The 18,182-nt window shown below is 49.7% G+C and overlaps 8 protein-coding genes across 10 annotated transcripts in view; 5 read left to right on the top strand and 3 right to left on the bottom strand.

Annotated features, from left to right (window-relative positions):
- The window catches only part of LOC117897427 (trophoblast glycoprotein), a 47,985-nt gene extending 43,319 nt beyond the window's left edge, over positions 1-4,666 (top strand). The window contains exon 4 of the mRNA XM_034806265.1: positions 2,663-4,666. Within this exon, the coding sequence (XP_034662156.1) occupies positions 2,729-4,027 (1,299 nt within the window). The 5' untranslated portion in view covers positions 2,663-2,728 and the 3' untranslated portion in view covers positions 4,028-4,666. The remainder of the gene's footprint in view (positions 1-2,662) is intronic.
- A 1,193-nt stretch (positions 4,667-5,859) lies between these two features.
- Positions 5,860-7,783, top strand: LOC117897128 (kynurenine--oxoglutarate transaminase 3). Of its 2 annotated transcripts, none has more exons than XM_034805782.1 (3): positions 5,860-6,017; positions 6,326-6,877; positions 6,930-7,783. In XM_034805782.1, exons 2-3 carry the CDS (start codon positions 6,326-6,328, stop codon positions 7,746-7,748), a joined length of 1,371 nt encoding a protein of 456 aa, XP_034661673.1. In that variant the 5' UTR covers positions 5,860-6,017; the 3' UTR covers positions 7,749-7,783. The 2 variants fall into 2 exon arrangements, with proteins under 2 accessions (XP_034661673.1, XP_034661672.1); XM_034805781.1 differs by lacking the exon at positions 5,860-6,017 and adding an exon at positions 6,101-6,233.
- A 111-nt stretch (positions 7,784-7,894) lies between these two features.
- On the bottom strand, positions 7,895-8,541 carry LOC117897129 (cytochrome c oxidase subunit 5A, mitochondrial). The gene has a single exon (XM_034805783.1). The coding sequence runs from the start codon at positions 8,500-8,502 to the stop codon at positions 8,053-8,055; it is 450 nt and encodes a 149-aa protein (XP_034661674.1). The 5' UTR covers positions 8,503-8,541; the 3' UTR covers positions 7,895-8,052.
- A 531-nt stretch (positions 8,542-9,072) lies between these two features.
- LOC117897846 (uncharacterized protein CG16817) lies at positions 9,073-10,807 on the top strand. Of its 2 annotated transcripts, none has more exons than XM_034806912.1 (4): positions 9,073-9,233; positions 9,791-9,877; positions 9,943-10,199; positions 10,275-10,807. In XM_034806912.1, the coding sequence occupies exons 1-4, from the start codon at positions 9,217-9,219 to the stop codon at positions 10,463-10,465; spliced, it is 552 nt and encodes a 183-aa protein (XP_034662803.1). In that variant the 5' UTR covers positions 9,073-9,216; the 3' UTR covers positions 10,466-10,807. The 2 variants fall into 2 exon arrangements, with proteins under 2 accessions (XP_034662803.1, XP_034662802.1); XM_034806911.1 differs by having other exon boundaries at positions 9,074-9,233; positions 10,272-10,807.
- A 301-nt stretch (positions 10,808-11,108) lies between these two features.
- On the top strand, positions 11,109-12,568 carry LOC117896452 (nucleoside diphosphate kinase 7). The gene is made up of 4 exons (XM_034804782.1): positions 11,109-11,266; positions 11,329-11,495; positions 11,560-11,727; positions 11,796-12,568. The coding sequence occupies exons 1-4, from the start codon at positions 11,138-11,140 to the stop codon at positions 12,496-12,498; spliced, it is 1,167 nt and encodes a 388-aa protein (XP_034660673.1). The 5' UTR covers positions 11,109-11,137; the 3' UTR covers positions 12,499-12,568.
- Positions 12,563-15,274, bottom strand: LOC117896451 (peptide transporter family 1). Its single transcript, XM_034804781.1, has 7 exons — positions 15,011-15,274; positions 14,687-14,938; positions 14,089-14,317; positions 13,750-14,024; positions 13,489-13,694; positions 13,116-13,421; positions 12,563-13,043 (listed from the first exon to the last, which is right to left on the bottom strand). The coding sequence occupies exons 1-7, from the start codon at positions 15,042-15,044 to the stop codon at positions 12,645-12,647; spliced, it is 1,701 nt and encodes a 566-aa protein (XP_034660672.1). The 5' UTR covers positions 15,045-15,274; the 3' UTR covers positions 12,563-12,644.
- Positions 15,275-15,582: 308 nt separating this feature from the next.
- On the bottom strand, positions 15,583-16,582 carry LOC117896454 (transmembrane emp24 domain-containing protein eca). Its single transcript, XM_034804784.1, has 2 exons — positions 16,361-16,582; positions 15,583-16,294 (listed from the first exon to the last, which is right to left on the bottom strand). The coding sequence occupies exons 1-2, from the start codon at positions 16,491-16,493 to the stop codon at positions 15,777-15,779; spliced, it is 651 nt and encodes a 216-aa protein (XP_034660675.1). The 5' UTR covers positions 16,494-16,582; the 3' UTR covers positions 15,583-15,776.
- Positions 16,583-16,859: 277 nt separating this feature from the next.
- On the top strand, positions 16,860-18,031 carry LOC117896453 (DDRGK domain-containing protein 1). Its single transcript, XM_034804783.1, has 2 exons — positions 16,860-17,043; positions 17,102-18,031. Exons 1-2 carry the CDS (start codon positions 16,953-16,955, stop codon positions 17,938-17,940), a joined length of 930 nt encoding a protein of 309 aa, XP_034660674.1. The 5' UTR covers positions 16,860-16,952; the 3' UTR covers positions 17,941-18,031.
- The last annotated feature ends 151 nt before the right edge of the window (positions 18,032-18,182 follow it).

Here is an 18,182-nt window from a genome sequence, read left to right as displayed (position 1 = left end):
TGGTGACCCTCGACACACGTTATAAATGTGACTTATCTATCCTAACGGTACGCCTTCAACCTTCCTTGGTTCCCTCTCTTTGGCTCACACTCTACCTCTTGTCTCTCTCTCTCTCTTTCGTTTTGTAACTGTACATTTATGCTCTAATTAGACCACACTCTCCAACACACACACACACACACACACAGACACAAATGCAAAAGTTCTCTCGTGCCGCCTCGCCCCTCTCTGTCACCCATCGCGCGTACAAATTGAGAGGCGGCGGCCCACCTTTAATTTCATTCCCACATGTATTACCTCCCATCACCCCTGCCCTTTTTCTGACTCCAGCACCAGCTGTAGTTCTCTTTTTCTCTTCCCGCTTCTCCTTTGCATTGCAACTGCCAAGTGCCTGGCACTTCAGCAACTAACGAATTAACAGAAGAGTGGAGAGGAGCAAGCAAGGAGAGGGAGTGTGTGGAGAAGGAGTGGCAGCGGGGACAGCAATGCGAGTGCGAGTGCGAGTGCGAATGCAAAGCACACAAAAAATGTTAACCGTTATTATTTCGTTTGCGCTTGTTACGTATTATAATGCCGCCTCCTTTTACTCCTCCTCTGTCGATGTTGTTTCTGGTTTCTTTCGTTTACTGTTCTTTTGCTACCCTGGAGGGGGAGGGGTGGAATTCGAGAAGAGGGTATTATCATTTTGGGCAGAAGACAGCACTCTGCAGATTTTGGTAGAATATTATTTGCTAAAATCCCGTTACAGGTCAGATCTAGATTTATAGGGTATCTACCGCTTCCACACCGCCAAACAACACCTGCTACCTGCGTTTCGCTTCTGGCTTTTGTTGTTGCTTCTCCATTTGTGTTTCTTTTGGGTTATTGTTACTTTTGTTGCTTTTCTTTGTTATTATTATTTTACTCGCATGCATAAATTCCACAAGGCAAAGAGGAGCGGAATTCAAGCAGTGAGGGGAGTGCAGTAAAGAAAGAACAAATTGTTTGTTTGCCTTATTATTGCAGTGGAGCATTGCCCCAGGGAAGGGGTGCGGGTACGGGTACGGGTACGGGTAGGGGTACAGGCACAGGTACGGCACCCATGTTATTGCAACAGTAAACACACAAAGCACAAAGCAAATAACAAACAAAAGACATAAATGTTGAAATTAAAGTAAAACTGCAAAGAGAGAGTGGTGTAAAAGAGGTGCAGGAAGTTGGTAAAGTAGAGGGTCTCGAGTGGTAGTGCTGCCTACCCTACACGTACAGTGTTGTTGTTGCCGTCGCCGTCGCCGCTTGTTAGCGTCCGACCGGAAATGACTCACTCGGACATGCACGGACATGCATGAACATGTTAGTATTTGCTTACATTCATTCTAACGGTAGTGGTGGGCTTCAAGTGCAGCTTTTGTTTCATTCTTTTGGCTTTGGCTTTAGCTTTGTGCTCTTTTTTTTTTGGCAGAGAAACGTTTAAGGGAAATTCTCTGTTTTTGTGGGTGGCGGGCGATGGAAAGTGTGAAAAGGGAAGAATGGTAAATGGAATTCCTGCCTAATGAAAACCTCTCTCTCTCTCTCTCTCTCACTTTATCTCTCTGCCCCTGTATCTCTTTGTGTACAGTACTCTCACTAATTGGTAAATATTTTGCCAGCCAGCAGATAAGAATTTCTGCTGTGAAACACACAATTTTGTTAATTTTTGTGGAATTTCAAATTCCAGGCAAATATCGAATCAAATATTTCGACATAATTGCCGGCAGGAGATAATTGAGAGCAGACAGAGTGGCAGAGTCATGGAGAGTGTTGCAGAGTGTGGCCGAAGTGGCACGTGGCATGCTGTGGGCTCGTCGCCCATTAAAGAGCCGTTAGTTTTCAATTTTCACAGTTGGATATTTGATGCCGCTTTGAATGACCCTTTGGTAAGGCATTCGCTTCACTTTCCACAGAAATGTTCCTGTCCTAATTGAACCATCATCCAACGGATGAGGAAAGGACACCCGTTCTGAACGGAGCGAAGGAGGCAATCAACGTGGCAAAGGGAACCGAACACAACACTCGAACGTGGATAGGGATAGGGGTGGGTGCGGGTGCGGGTTGTGCCCGTTTATGCAGTTTCCTAGCCAGAATCTTTTGTGTGTTTTTTAGAGAGAGAGAGAGAGACGAGGCTCTCTGTGACTTAATTAGCCCCTCGAATGGTAATCATCGTTTCGAGCAAATGGTACTCATCCAGCCAGCGCTTCTACTGAGATTACACTCCCACAACTCGTAGCCCAAAAATCCCGGCCACACACACACTAAACAAATAGCAATAAAAGAGGGGAAAAATAATCGGGTTTACGGCTTCGCCGCATCTCTCGTTCCTCTCCTACTGCTTCCTGCTTCCTGCTACCTGTTTCCCGCTTGAGTGCGCTTCTGGCGTCTGTTGAGGCTTCCACCCGACAAAAAGTTTCGGCACTAAACAGAAATTACCCATACGCCGGGTGGGTCGCGTGGGCTAAACCATGAGGTGTGTCCCGATGCCCAGCCACCTTTCATAAGCTCGTAAATCTGCAACTTGTTGAGCATAAATATCCAACAATCATGGGGGATGCATAGAGAAGGGGCAGATTGAGGTTGCGGCTTTTGGGCTCCACTTTAAAATGCATTCGCAACTAATAAAACATTTTGCTCGTGCTATTAATTGCAGACCCCGACGCAGGAGCTCAAGAGCCTAGCCACGAGAGCTACGATAGAGGTGTAGGAGCCACACACCATGATGCCACCCACCGAATCGAGGCACAGAGGATGGCTGGTCCTGGGCGTGCTCCTGGTAGCCATTGCCCTGGTGGATGTGGAGGCCCAGAATTCGCCCAGCTGTGGGCCCAACTTCCCGCCCGCCTGCAGCTGCGGGGAGGAGCTGTACGAGAGCGAGATGCAGTATGTCGTGAACTGCACTAATGCGGGGCTGCGCAACACGAGCGTCCTGGAGTTCATGCCCGACAAGGTGGAGGTGCTGATCTTCACAGGCAACCACATCGCAGAGCTGCCGTGGAACGTGTTTGGCAGCATCAACGACTACAAGCAGCTGAAGATCGTGGACATGAGCAGCAACCACATTCGGGAGATACGCGGCAAGAGCTACCACCATGTGCCGCGCGTCGAGCGCCTGATCCTCAACCATAACAACTTGAGCATCTCCCGGTACGACGACGAGGTCAATCACCATCATCCGCGCGTCTTCTCCAACTTTGTCAACCTGCAGAGCCTCCACTTGACGGACGCCTTCGAGGACAACAGTTCGCCGCAGCTGAGCGAGGACCTGCACGACATATTCGTCAACAGCCAGCTGCTGAAGCTGCAGAAACTCCATCTCGAGCAGAACGAGATCACGCACTTCAAGGACCGCAACGTCTTCTGCGATCTGCCCTCGCTCAGGGACCTGCATCTGGGCGACAACCAGCTGCGGGACATCAACTTCGAGGTGCGATGCCTGAACAACCTGCGCTTCCTGGACCTCGAACGGAATCAATTTGGCTTCGTGAAGCCCAGCGACATGCGCGTGCTCAACGAGCTGGAGGATCGCTCCAATCGCACGGCCAATCTGATTGTCGACTTTAATCTGAATCCCTTCGTCTGCGACTGCCGCATTGCGCCCTTCCGCGCGTGGATCCAGTCCACCCGGGTGACGGTGCGCAATAAGGACAGTCTCATGTGCTTCCACTCGGGTGGAAGCTCCACGCGAGTGGATCCGTCGCCCGCCCACATCCTGCAGCTGGATATGGGAGAATGCCAGGCGGCCATTGCTGCAGCGGCCACCATCTTGAATGCTGCCGAGGAGGAGCAGCGGAGCTATGGGGCGGAGCAGCCTACGGCGCACATTAGCGGCCACACGGCCACGCTGATCTTCCTGCTGATCGTGCTGAGCATGATACTGCTGGGGCTGCTGGTGGCCCTCGTCTACGTGAGTCGCGACAAGTTGAAGTACATGATCACGCCGGTCTTCGATAACGTGGCCAAGAAGGTTCAGTATACGTCAATTAAGGATGAGGACTGCCCGGAGGTGCATGTCTAGACTCTAGGCCCATATCATCATCATAGTCCCAAATGGAGACAGATGGAGAGACAGAACCAGAACTCAGTTTCGTTTCGTTTCAGTGTTTATTTTTTGCCATTCGCGTTACACGCAAAGTGTGCCATTGACAGCGGAAGGGGGAGAGCAGGCGGACAGATCGAATATCATTTGCATCCGTGTATCCCCAAAAACGTAAGCCTCTTGTTTTTCGTAGTACTTAAGCCACCAATTGTTGCATTTAACAAGTGGAGATGCAGAAGGATGAAGATGCAATTATAATTGCAATTATAACACACACCCACACACACGAACACAATTTCTATAGTTTTAGCGGTTTTCTAACTTAAACTTAAGTCCAAGTCTTGTTATCTCTATGATTTCCACACTCGAAAAGGAACGTAGGAAGGATGTTCAAAGCGGGCCTGTAACAACCGATTTGAGCAGAGGAGAAGACCACACTTGCGTATATAGCAGCCTATATATAAATACATACACACATATATCGTAACAAACACTTTAGTGTTATCTGTGATTTAAGTTTAGTAGCTTTACTTTGTTAAAACTCTGCAGAACGCAACTTTTGCAATGGAAATTCAGCTTAAAAATATGTATCTTCAAATGTAAAACGTTTCGCTACTCCAAAATATGTTATTAATCATTTGTCAATTACAATACTATAGCTATATGATGATTTCACACTTGATTTACCGACATTAACAAGCATTTTTATAAATAAAAACTTTTAAAAAATGTACGTCGCGGTGCGTGTTTTGAAACTTGAATTTCAACAGCTCTGTCGATAGATGCGACGTGTTTCGTGGTGTATCGATTGTGGACTATCGCCGGAACAGCCGCTCCCCTATTTTGGTTTAAGTCACTGCTTAGCAGGGTGACCATTTAAGGGATATTATATACTTTTCAGGATAATTTGACTACGAAATTGAGCTCATTGTATAGTATATTGAATGAATTTGATCCATCCATTAAAGTCAATTTTTAAGTTATATTCAATAATATAGGGTATCCAAACTCCCATACGCATATTTTCCAACTGTCCTTCGATGGATATATCTCTCTCGCAACATGGGAATTTTCATCGCAACAATGAGTCTTTATTCCATCCCCACTTACGTTGAACGCCATCTACCGTTGGCAACATAGTTTGTTCGGCCCAGAAACATGCTGCGAAAAGAAGAAACATGCTGCGAAAATTTAGCAGCCACCGCAACATTCGGCACGGAATAAGCAACATTTAGTACCGTTGGAGGGGGATGGATATCTTCGAATTCAGGTTATGTTAGAAATCTCAGGGTCCAGTCAATGCAATAACAGATTATAGATTTCGAGAATGTATCTAGATCGATATATTAATATGTAGAGAGCATTGAAAAGATAAAACATGTCTCCGATAAAGTCATTTTTAAAGTCATTCTCAGTTTTCAACTTCAATTTTTAAACATTCCAACAAAAGGAAGTCAGGAAAATTAGCCAATTTTGTGGAGAATTAATTGATAAATCGAATAAAATTATAGTTTTAGCGCGGAGAATTCTAACTAGCTAGTTATATCAAATAGAACATAAAAATCGAGGAAAATGATTTAAGATTTACGGTATATTTACAGTGTATTTTAAAAACGCAAGGGTATATTTCGGTATTTCAATAATTCCGCGGTCACACTGCTGCTTAGCCCGCCTAGAATTTTAATAAATAAAATTTATATTTAATTTGTGAGTTTTTCGGTTATTGTGGTTAATTTTTAAGTGGTTCGGGCTGTGATTAGAGCTGAGGGGAACCTTCTTGTTGAAGAAATAATAGTAAATGGGACACTTGACGAGCTGATAAGAGGCACTGTGTGTGGAACCAAGCTCAACGCTAAAGCCGAATCGTAGATCGGCATAAATAAAAGGCCATTTCTCCAGTCAAATCCACAGCTTATCATCATTCCAGGCAACAGCTGACAGGAGTATATACATTCATCGTTCTCTACACGTAAATAAACCCTCTATTTACATACATATTTGAGTGTGTGAGTGCCTTAAACAAATTAAATTTCGCATCGCTTATACATAGATATTCCGCGAGTCTAATCAAAATTCAGTTTCATTATGCAACGTCACTGAACAGCGCACGGCTCCAGCATTCAGCATACAATTCCCTCCCAACAATTGCATTTAACCAGTGAGAAATCTCTTAGACAGCCACAAAGTGCGTGCTTATCAGCCACATCAAACAATTGGCAACACACGCTGCCCCCACGATAAGGGATCATAAAATCTAAAGAGTCACATTTCTTACAGATGCTCCGAAACTGTCGCAACGCTCTGCAGCGAAGCCGCCTACTCCTCACAGCCCAGGAGCGCCTACAGCCAGAACGCCAGCAACAGAGCGCCGCAGCCGCCAGCAGTAGCATGGAGAAGTTCGATCTGCCCAAGCGCCTGCAAGGTAGCACGCCGAGCGTATGGAACGAGTACATCGCACTGGCCATGCAATACAAGCCCCTGAATCTGGGACAGGGCTTCCCCGATGATGCCGCCCCCGAGTATGTGACGAATTCGCTGGCAGACATCGCCCACGATGCGAATCCGCTGCTGCATCAGTACACGCGAGGATACGGACACGTGCGTCTGGTGCAAGCCCTCTCCAAGTTGTACAGTGGACTCGTGGGACACGAGCTGAATCCGCTGAGCGATATCCTCATCACTTCGGGTGCCTACGAGGCACTGTACTCGACCATCATGGGACATGTGGATGTGGGCGATGAGGTGATCATCATCGAACCCTTCTTCGACTGCTACGAGCCCATGGTGAAAATGGCTGGTGGAGTCTCACGTTTCATTCCATTGAAGCTGGTAGGTGTGCCGAGCCCTAGATCGAGCCTGTCATTTCTCTTTTGATTTTCAGCGAAAAACAGAGGAGGGTGGTCCGATCAGCTCCGCGGATTGGGTGCTAGACGATGCCGAGCTCGAGGGTCTATTCAATGCGAAAACCAAAATGATCATCCTGAATACGCCGCACAATCCGATAGGTAAGGTCTTTAACCGCACGGAACTGGAGCGCATTGCCGAGCTGTGCCGCAAGTGGAACGTGCTGTGTGTCTCGGACGAGGTGTACGAGTGGCTGGTCTTCGACGGAGCCGAGCACATACGCATCTGCACGCTGCCGGGCATGTGGGATCGCACCATCACGCTCGGCTCCGCCGGCAAGACCTTCTCTGTCACTGGCTGGAAGATCGGATGGGCCTACGGGCCGACCCAGTTGATCAGGAATCTGCAGATGGTGCACCAGAACTCTGTGTACACATGCCCCACGCCCCTGCAGGAGGGTGTGGCGCGCAGCTTTGAAGTGGAGCTGGCACGCCTGGGCACACCAGAAAGCTACTTCCTCAGCCTGCCTCGCGAGCTGAAGCAGAAACGCGATTTCATGGCCAAATTCTTGTCCGAGGCTGGAATGCGCCCAACCATTCCCGAGGGCGGCTACTTTATGCTGGCCGACTGGTCGCCTCTGGCAAGCAAAGTCGATCTGAGCTCGGAGCCGGACCAGCACCGCGACTACAAGTTCACCAAGTGGATGACGAAGAACATGGGACTGCAGGGCATCCCGCCGAGTGCCTTCTACAGCGAGCCCAACAAGCCGCTGGGCGAGGACTTTGTGCGCTATTGCTTCATCAAGAAGCAGGAGAACCTGGACAAAGCAGCCGAGCTGCTCCGGAAGTGGAAATAGGCGACCAATCAATAAACGAATTTAATGCAATCGAATTCGAAATGCTCCCTCCCCCCGAATGCAGTAGCTAGGAGCCTAGTGCCTAACCTAGGAGGGGAAGTGGGTGCGATTACATAATCAAGAGACAAACAACACGCCTGCCATTGTGTGGTGGTAGCCTTACTCCAATCTCCTTTTATTAGCAATCCAATAACATGTTCATCCGCACCGTTCTTTGGATGTGTAGCTAGTGTCTCCGGGAGGGTATTGTGTATCGTTTTACGTGTTCATTATACTATGTGGATGGGCAGCTCGGTAGCGCTGCTTAGAGGTCGTACACCGACTTGAGGGCCAGTTCTGGTTGGTCGTAGCCCAGCTCCTCGATGGTGGGGATGCCCAGCTCCTTCAGGGTGGGGGTGATTTTCTCCAGCAAGTAGGGGTAGAGGGTGGCCTTTTGGTCACCGCACTTGTCCTTGCAGCCCTCCAGCCACCTGATGGCCAGAGCAATGTCGTTGACACGGCGAGCGCCGCGCAGGCCAGCCTCGATGACCTTGGGGCTGGGCACCAGATCCATGCCCAGCAGATCGTTCATGCCCTTGCGGATCTCCCAGCCGTCGATACCCTCGCGGCTGAAGTACTTCTCGTAGCGCTTGTCGAAGTCCTCAGCAGACTCCTCAGATCCGTGCAGGGCGCGGACGCCAGCGACGCGCGACGAGGTCACGCCAATGCTGCCACGGATGGCGTTTCCAAGTTTACCGGCTGTGATGCGCAACATGGCTGTCGAAAATGCAGTTAAACAATATTAAATTTGCAAAAATTTGGTTAAGTAATCGCTCGAACTCACTTTTTTTTCTTGACGTATGCCCGATAAAATATACTGCGAGACAGTCAAAAATATACCGAAATAGACCGCCTCATTTTCAAGGTATATCGAAATATACCGAAATATATTAACCGATTTTGATATTCTATTTAATATTACCAGCTAGTTAATGGCTCTTGCGCTGAATCTATAAATTTACCTGATTGAAGAATCAATTCTCCATACGATTTTCAAGTTTTCATGCCTTCCTATTATGTTGCCCATTTGGGAAACAGTGCTTTTCATTTTTTGCCTGGACCATACAAATTATTGCTGCCAACGGTAAAAAAAAGTGAATGGGAATGGATGGTAGCTCAAATAAATAGAGTTGACGGAATAGTTATAGTATGTCGGTTTACAATTGGCTTATTTCATATTGGTATATTGTCGTATATTTTTGGGGGTCAGAGCATATGTCATTAGCGTAACCTTTTCGGCGGTATATTTATGAAATACTTCACACAATTTATAGTATGTTTCTGACAGTTTTCTATCGATAATTCCGCTGTCACACTGTCCGTCACTACAATTATTCAGCTGAAAATCGCGTTGTACGCTGAAAAATAAGGCAATAAATAAGTGCTCCGGCTTAATAACCCAGTAACTAGCAATCGAATCAACAACAGAATGTCGGCAGCAGCAGGGTAAGTGCATTAATTGGAATTAGCAGCTCACTTTTCGGCCCGGCCCCTGCAATTCTTTTTGTGGCTTCTTTCTTCGACGCGTGCTTTGTTCCAGTGGCGGTGGCGTCCATTTTTCGGGGATAGCTATGGTTTGCGCGGTCCAGTCTTTGGATAGTTTCCCTCTCCATATGGCCGCCCAACTGAGTCGGCTAGTGTGCTGCTGGTGGGCGTGTCCCGTGCGCAACTGCATTGCGATATTTTTGGGGAAAAACTTGAGGGCCAGCGTTTGAGGTTATGTTTGGGTTGGCGCTAATTCTGTGTATTTTCGGCATGGACTCTCATGCGCGCCGCCCGGCCGTGTGAGCTATGTGTATGCAAATGGATCGGCGAGCGATTAGCATATAGTTTGCACTTTGCCTTGGTTTCCAGAAAATTCGACGACGCTCGCCCGCCGCCGCCGTTGCTGGGGGCCGGCATGTTGCGTTGTTATGGCACCCCGCACCGTGCAATCCCTCCTGCTGTAGTTTAGATCTGTTCATAAATATATTCAGGAATCTGTTCTCTATTTGCCGCTTCAGATCGATTCCGCCTCCAGTTTCCTGGGCCCAGCGAAGCGACTTGGTCTATGTGATCATCGATGTTGAGTGCAAGGACATCGAACAGAAGTAAGTGACCTCCAGATCACATTCGCCAGCCTTAACCGATCCTAACCGTTATGTCTTGTCCACAGAGTGACAGAGAACAGCTTCACCTTCAAGGGAGTGAACGCACTGGATGCGTCGAAGAAGTACGAGGTCACGCTCAACTTTTTCGGTACTGTTGATCCCGAGAAGGTGACCAGCAAGAACATCGGGCGTTGCCTGGAATTCACAATACCCAAGAAGGCGAGCGGACCCTTCTGGCCCAGTCTGACCACGGACAAGACGAAGCTGCACTTCCTTAAGGCCAACTTTGCCAAGTGGCGCGATGAGTCCGATGATGAGGAAGGTGAGATCCTCGACTCTTCTCTGTTGAGCAAGCAAAGCATCTAATCTATTTTAAATGTTCTTCGAATATCAGCTGGTGACGCCAAAGACAATGGAATGTTTGGCAACTTCCTGAGCAATTCTGGTGGTGATTGGAACAATAAATTCGACGACTTCAATGTTGACGATGAGGAGGAGGACTCCGATGACAACATCCCGAGCCTCTCCCAGAACGATGAGGAAGAGGAGGAGGCCGGCGAGGGTGACAAGAAGAAGCCGGCTGCTTAGAAAGTTTGCCGGTGTCAAGCATTTTGGAGTAGTCGTAGCGTTAGCCGAGGCGCTTATACCATTAAGTCCACACAAAACACACACCAACACTCACACACACACACTATCTCTCCCCCCTCCCCACTCACACACACTACACACGAAAACACGAACACACAGCAATCATATGAAAACATCCGCATACGCATGCGTGCATACACTATTCCAAAAAAAACCATTTAACTTAACTGAATATTGGATGCGTATTCAGGTGAGGCGAGAGATGTTAACAACAAAAAGTAAAACGAAGCGGAACAAAACACATTTGGCGCCGACAAGAAAACCATAAGTTTTACGCTAGAATTTAACAACAACAAGAGAAAAGCTACAACCAATTCATTGCAAAAAAGTGTTTGCAGTTTATTATTTTTGTTTCCTGTAAATAAAGGAAATTACAATAAATAAAAACATGAAAATTTTCATCACAATACAATTCAGGGGGAGGTGGGATATCTGCTCGCAATGTGCTATCGATGTATCGATAATTTGTATCCTGTTGTTGCTGTGACAACGCGGGCACGCTTTGAAAACAACATTGCGGAGCATCAAAGTAAACAACGAAATTTCTTTCAAAACAAGTGATATTATATTATTGTTGCTACAGCTACATTAGAAACTAGCTTAGTCGCAATCATGATGACCGGTGCGGCACCCCCGACAGAGCGGCGACTAGCCTTTGTCGCCGAATGGTATCAGGCCGAGGCTGCCATTATTCGCACCTTCCTGGTCACCTACTTTGTGGCCGACAAGGCCGTGGAAGTGGTAAGTCGTGAATGCTGTATGCTCTGTTACAATTTGATAGCTTATCTGTGGACACTCCTCAGTTTGATCAACGCAGCAAGAAGACATTTCTGCGACGCACCAAGATACCGGAGCTGACGCAGCGCGACTTCTTTGTGGGCTCCAAGATCAATGTGTTCGGCCGTCAATTCGACATCGTTGACTACGCGGACGAGTCGACGCGCAGCAATTTGGCCAAATATCGCAAACGGTAAGGGGAGCTCTCTGTTCTATAAATGATTCCCATAACCATACGATCCGCGCATTTTCCATAGAGGATTCGTGCTACTTAAGAGCCACATGTGGCAGAAGCATCTGGGCAAGTTCCTGAAGACACTGATCCAGAACAAAATGAACATCAACAACGGACAGATGGTCCAGTTCACATCCAAAATGGTGACACAGTTCCTCTCCGGGAAGCCCAAGACCGAAGTTGTATCCTCGTGAGTATTACCCACAGTTTTCTTGGGGGGACATTAAATCACACGCCTGCCACGCCCCGCCCTGCCAGCGTCCTGATGAACGAACTGTTGGCCGGCCCGGCCATCAGCCTGGAGCTGATCGGCGACAACGTGGTGGAGATAATGTCCGCCTGTGTCAAGTACAAGGGTGGGGACTGTGGCTCGTCCTCCTCCATGAAGCTGTCGTCCAGCCTGGAGCAGCTGTTCGAGCAGGAGGATGTGCGCTACGGCATCTACTGTCCCGAGACCGAGGAGGATGTGGCCATAGACCTGAAGTTCTTCTTCGAGGAGCGGCACAGCATCATGAAGGAGTGTCTATTCAAGGGCACAACGCTGGCCATCATCAAGCCGCACAGCATTAAGGACGGCCTCCTGGGCGACATCATCGACGACATTCTGGCCAACGGCTTCAATGTGACGGCCATGCGCATGATTCTCATGGCGCGCATCAACTGCGAGGAGTTTTACGAGGTCTATCGCGGCATCCTGCCCGAGTACATACCCATGGTGGCGCAGCTGGCCAGCGGCGTGTGCATGTGCCTCGAGATCGCCTCTTCCGATCCCGGCAAGAGCAGCCACAGCGACTTCCGTACCTTCTGCGGTCCGATGGACCCAGAAATCGCCAAGCTGCTGCGTCCCCACACCCTACGCGCCAAGTTCGGCAAGTCCAAGGTGCTCAATGCCATTCACTGCACTGATCTGCCAGACGACACCAATCTGGAGCTGCAGTACATGTTCAAGATTCTCGACTAATCCCTGAAACCTTCCCAGTTTAGTTGATATTTATTTTCAGTTAGTGTGTGTGTGTGTGTGTGTGTGTGTGTGTGTGGGTGTGGGTGTGAGGGTCTGAATAAATTACAAGTACAATTGCATTACCAACTGTCCTAGAAATGAAGTGCCTAGATGCTGTCGCTGCGACTTGTGCTGGGGATATCCAGCTCATCCGAGTCGGAGCCATCCAAGCAGCCCCTCAAATACAGACCGCCCTTGCGCTCCTGCAGCGTGTAGTCGTATGCGAGGAGTGCAAAGATTATGATGCACACCAACATGAGCACCGCGTAGAAAAAGTACTCGGCCATCTGGGAGCTGAGCAGTCCCAGCTCGGTGACCACCACCACAATGAGGTTGCCGAAGGCATTGTTCAGGAACCACGTGGCCGTCACCACGGACTTCATGGACGCCGGCGCCTGCGTGAAGGCGAACTGCAGCCCCGGAATGGACAGGAGCAGCTCGCCCAGCATCAGCAGGAAGAACTGCGGCAGCTGCCAGGCAATGTTGATCGTCTGGATGGGCGCATTCTATACAAATACAAGGGAGAGAGTGGTGAGGGGTATTGCAGGGGAATCTGTCATTGCCATTCGTAGTCTAACCATAATCTCTTGCTGCAGGGCGCCTGCACAGAAGAAGGAACCAGCGGAGCAGATGCCGCCCACAGTGACGCTGTTCAGGGGACTTAGCTCCCAGTTGAAGTAGCGACGGAGCAATGGAACAGTCACGTACTGCCACAGCGGGATGAGCATGAAGAGGAAGATGGGGCCAGCAGCCTTGGCTTGATCCGGCTGGATGGCCACCCCCAGCACGGTGGTGTTCATCATGGCCGCCTGGAAGGTCCAGCTGGAGTCCTGCTGGGCCAACAGAGCGAAGTAGAATGGCAGTGGAAGAAACAGCTTCGAGATCTGAATGGAAACGTGGGAGAAGTCGTCAAGTAAAAGATAATCTAGCCACTGAGCGACCGCTACTTACCCTCAGGACCTTGGAGACGTCGTTGACGAAGCCCTCGTCATAGACACCAACGGCATTGTGCAGCCAATAGCTGGAGCGCTTGTTGGACTTGCGACGACGCCACTTCGCCACCAGGGCCGTCTTTATGCAGCCACAGAACTTGAAGAGTATGTTGTCATCGGCCAGCTTCTCGGTCTTGTAGAAGCATTTTCCAATCAGAAATATGACTGGAAACGGTGGGAAACTATTAGCACCAAGGGTGGATGATGGATAATCACTTACGCCAGGCCATCAGGAAGGCGCTTCCGAGGGTGCCGAAGACGGCAGGGTAGCATTCCGCCTTGTCAAAGCATTGCGTGTTGGCCCGCACCAGCGGTGGCAGAATCTTGCTCAGAAAGATGCCAAAGTAATAGACGAAATAGTAGAAGGAGAAGTACTCCGAAAGATGGACAGCCTGTTCGGGCATCTTGAACTGAAGGGCGCCCAGCGACGTGATGCAGGCGCGGATCGAGCCGTTTCCCACTGCCAGGAACAGCAGGGCAATCGACACTAGCAGGCTACAGATTGGCAATGCAGTCAGTCAGCAACAACAATCACAGCGAGATGGAAGCGCGTACTTACATAATTGGTACTCCCATAGAGGGCAGCGACGTCATGGTCAGCAGCAGCCACCCGAAGGCGTAGAGGAAGCAGAAGGCGGAAATTGTGCGCACATTTCCCATGTAGCTGTCTGCCAGAACGGCCCCGATAATGGGGCAGAACTGGCCGAAGAAGTTGAATATGTGCAGCACCACCGTGGAGAAGCTCTCCGTGAAGTTGAGATCATCGCGCAGATAGAGGGCGAGAATAGCTGCAATTGAACAATAATCGGAATCGTGCTGAACAGAAACAGACTGCAATCTCATTCAATACACTCAGACACTCAGATTGATGTATTTATGGACCGCGAAATGAAGGTCATCGCCAGAGCAGAGGCCTGGAAAATGTCTGGGATGCAGCACCAAATTTTCATATCTGCTTTCTGATGGAAAAATTCCTCGAAAAATAAGGAAAGGGAACAGATCTTCAAGGTCTTATCAATGCACTTTATAATGCATCGCAGGCGTGTCTCTGATTGTCAATAAGACCTCCCTGTGTGTACTGATAAGCCAGGCTCTTGGCACTTTTGGACAAGACAAGGCAAGGTGATTGATGCGCGGCTGCTGCTTGGGTTACTCACTGCGTATGCCGTTCGCGGCGAAGGCCTCGAAGAACTTGGTGGCGAGTATAAAGTACACGGCGCGCGGGTACCTGTACTCCATGCGAATGTGCGGGGGAGCAAAGCCATAGTTGGGCAGAGAGCTGCGTTGTCGCGACTTAAGAAGTTTTCGCTCACTGCTCTGGCTCTGGCTCTGGCCCCAGGCTCCCCACTCGATGTCCCGTCCCTCCGGCTCATAGCTGGCCTGCGTGAGCTCCGCAAGGGCTGGCAGGGCTGCAAAGATAAACACCAAGAGAAGATTGTGCAGATCTGCCCTTATCTTATCACCATCAGCCATCAACTCACTTTCCTCGCTGCCGATTTCTGTTGCTCGAAACATTTTCCACAGACGCGCTCCTAATCCGACGTGAGTGAACTGACGAGGAGAGTACCCAGAGAGACCCAATGTTCGAGCTTGTTGTTGGCTTGTTTGCTCTTCTGGCGGCGGATCAAGTTACAGACTTGCGGCTTTTGTGGGTCTGCCCTGCCACAATGAGCTGTATTGTAAATGTGGAATCTGTGCCGCGACTGACGACCGCTGATGAGCGCGGGCGAAGAGCTACTAGCTGCTCGCTTTGTACACGACACGGGCGCAAGAGCAAACACTGCGATAAAGGCCAGCAGCCAGCCAGCCAGCCACTCAGTGCAGTTACAATGGAGCTAGAACTGGGGAAGGGGAGTTAACGCTACAGGTTATCTCTCCCCTTCAACGGCTACAGCTGATAAGTCCAAGTCGCGCTCAGTCAGGCGTCCACCAAGTCACGGGACCAGGCTCAGCTGACTGACTGACTGGCTGACAGGCCGACAAACCGACTGGCAGACAGCCAGGCAGATAGGAAGGACGGCACTGCAGAGAGCCGTTTTACAGTCGCTGCCTGATGTTTTTGTACAATGGATTTTTATTAAATTACGCACAAGAAATTAAAACTAGACGTGCTTGGAGTCGAGGCCTTGTGGCTGGTTGATGATGGTCGAAGGTCCACCGATGAAATTCGCAAATATTGTCGCACCAAATGAGCCAAAAAGAGGAGAAACACACACGGAAGTTGGGGGGCCGAGGCTGAAGGTGCTCTCACACCAGTTTTTTCGCCTCGAAGAAGCTCTTCAGGTGGCGCATCTGCCAGAAGCCCATGCACACGAGGACCACGGTCTGGGCCAGGGACCACCAGAGTACGCGCGAGTTGGTGCTCTCGCTCGTGTGACGGAAGCGCTCCTCGCGATAGCGCTGGTAGTTCTGCTCCTTGGTGATCTGCTCCACCTGGTCGAGGAGCTGGCGAATACGCAGCTGCAGCTCCGTCAGCTTCTCCTTCTGGGCCACATTGGCGTAGTCGATGGCATGCTCTCCCACCTGGATGTCCAGGTGAACGCGCAGTTGGGCACCGCTGAACCAGGCCGTGCTGTTCGAGTACATGCAGATGACATGCTCGCCGGGCGTGTGGGAGGTGAATGAGATGCGGCCTTGGGAGCTGTACACACGGGAGAGGATGATTTTGTCGTCGCTGTCACGCACCTCCACATGCATGCCGATGCCCGGGGATGAGGGCATAAAGCCATTGGAGCGTGGATCGTATAGTTCCACCTTGTAGTTGACTGCGGACAGAGGAAGGCGTGTTTAGAGACTGCGTTGGCACTATTGACCAGACGATGCCCGCTTACCTATCACAGTGGTTTCGTCGGGAACCTCCTCGATAAAGCACTTCCGCTCCGTCTCCGATATGTGGAAGTAGAGTCCGCAGGCACTTTGAAGGGCGCACAGCAGCAGGGCCAGGCAAATGAACTGATCTCGCATTTTGGAAAATTTGTTATAACTTTTTCCACTAAATGTATAAGTTAAGCTCGCCGACACGTCATGAGAAAAAGTGCCAGATCGAAGTTAAAGTGTTTGTCATAGAGATGGCAGCGTGACAGGAATCTCGTTCGCGCAAATCACGTAAGTTTTTAATCTTCGTAGTCTCGTTTCCCATAAGCATTGAATTCAGAGTAGCTCTAAAACAACAATATAGTTGTTGGCTTTCAACCCGACCTATTTTAAGCACGTTGAACTACTTCACATTTTCATTAAACAGTTATTTACACATTCGTCCAAATTTCGCCTCACGCTGCCATCCCTGACAACAAGTTTCTTACGGCTGGCAACGCTGCCGCAACAGCTGGAATTTCGTGCCTTATGGCAATGCCGAAGATCTGCCACATTTGTTGACGTTTACCTTTTTGCCAATAAAATTCGTGCAATCTGAACTGCTAGATAATGGACATAATTCTTCTCGTGGGCGTCGCCGTGGCCCTGCTCGTCGTGATCCTGACGATATTTTTCCTGCAGAAAAAGAAGGGCGACACAGGTAAGGCGAGAAACCTTTGGGTCCATACATAAATTAACTTTGTTTTTGCTTCCAATAGAAACAAAGGAAGCAGCTGCGCCACCGCAACGTGGCGTCCCGCTGCGAGCCCAGGAGGGTGTGCCGCGTCGGGCCCAAATTGCCCGCAATCAGCGCAACCGACTGCGCCAAAATGCTCCTGCTGGAGCTCCGGCTGCAGCGGCTGCCGCCCAGGTAGCCGACGCTGAGGGGGACAATGACGATGAAAATCCCGATGGCGATGGCCAGCGTATTCCACAAGGTGCTGTGCTCGACGAGAAGATGGGTGCGAAGAAGCGTGCCAAGATGGAGGCCAAGGAACAGAAGCGTCTGCACCGGGAGCAGGAGCTGGTCGATAGAGAGCAGCGGAAGGTGAAGGAGGCCAAGGAAGAGGCTGAGCGCAAGCAGCAGGAGGATATCCAGGAAGAGGCAGAGCGCAAAAGGGCCGAGGCCGAGCGTGTGGCAAGGGAGGAGCGCGAGCGCAAGGAGCACGAGGAGTATCTGAAAATGAAGGCCGCCTTCAGCGTCGAAGAAGAGGGCTTCGAGGAGGGGGACGCGGACGATCAGGACAATCTTCTGGCCGACTTTATACAGTACATCAAGGACAACAAGGTTGTCCTGTTGGAGGACTTGGCCGTTGCCTTCAAGCTGAAGACCCAGCAGGCCATAGAGCGCATCCAGGACCTGCAGGCCAACGGCACCATCACGGGTGTCATCGACGACCGCGGCAAGTTCATCTATGTCTCAGAGGAGGAGCTGGCGGCCGTGGCAAAGTTCATAAAGCAGCGGGGCCGCGTCTCCATTGTGGAGCTGGCTGAGAGCAGCAACAACCTGATAAACCTAACGCCCGTCTCAGCTGGTGCTGGTGAGGGCAGCTCGTGATGAGATTTGTTAGCCATTTATAAATTAAATTTTAATTTAGGTGCACTGTTAAAATAATAACGAGAACAAATGAAAACAATTCCAAGGCTGAGGTCCTTCAATTAATTCTGGATCGTTGTCCGGGTGGGGCTCGTAGCGTTTTTAAATTTAAACTGAAATATTATAACGCATCTTTTGGGGTTGACTTTAGTTGAAATAAGTGTGGCATACTTTCAGGCTGAATGGAACTAGATATAAACTTG

Source organism: Drosophila subobscura, chromosome O, assembly GCF_008121235.1.
Source record: "Drosophila subobscura isolate 14011-0131.10 chromosome O, UCBerk_Dsub_1.0, whole genome shotgun sequence".
NCBI classification, from domain to species: Eukaryota; Metazoa; Arthropoda; class Insecta; order Diptera; family Drosophilidae; genus Drosophila; species Drosophila subobscura.
The sequence above is the reverse complement of the archived record's forward strand: the minus strand, read 5'-3'. Positions and strand labels throughout refer to the sequence as shown.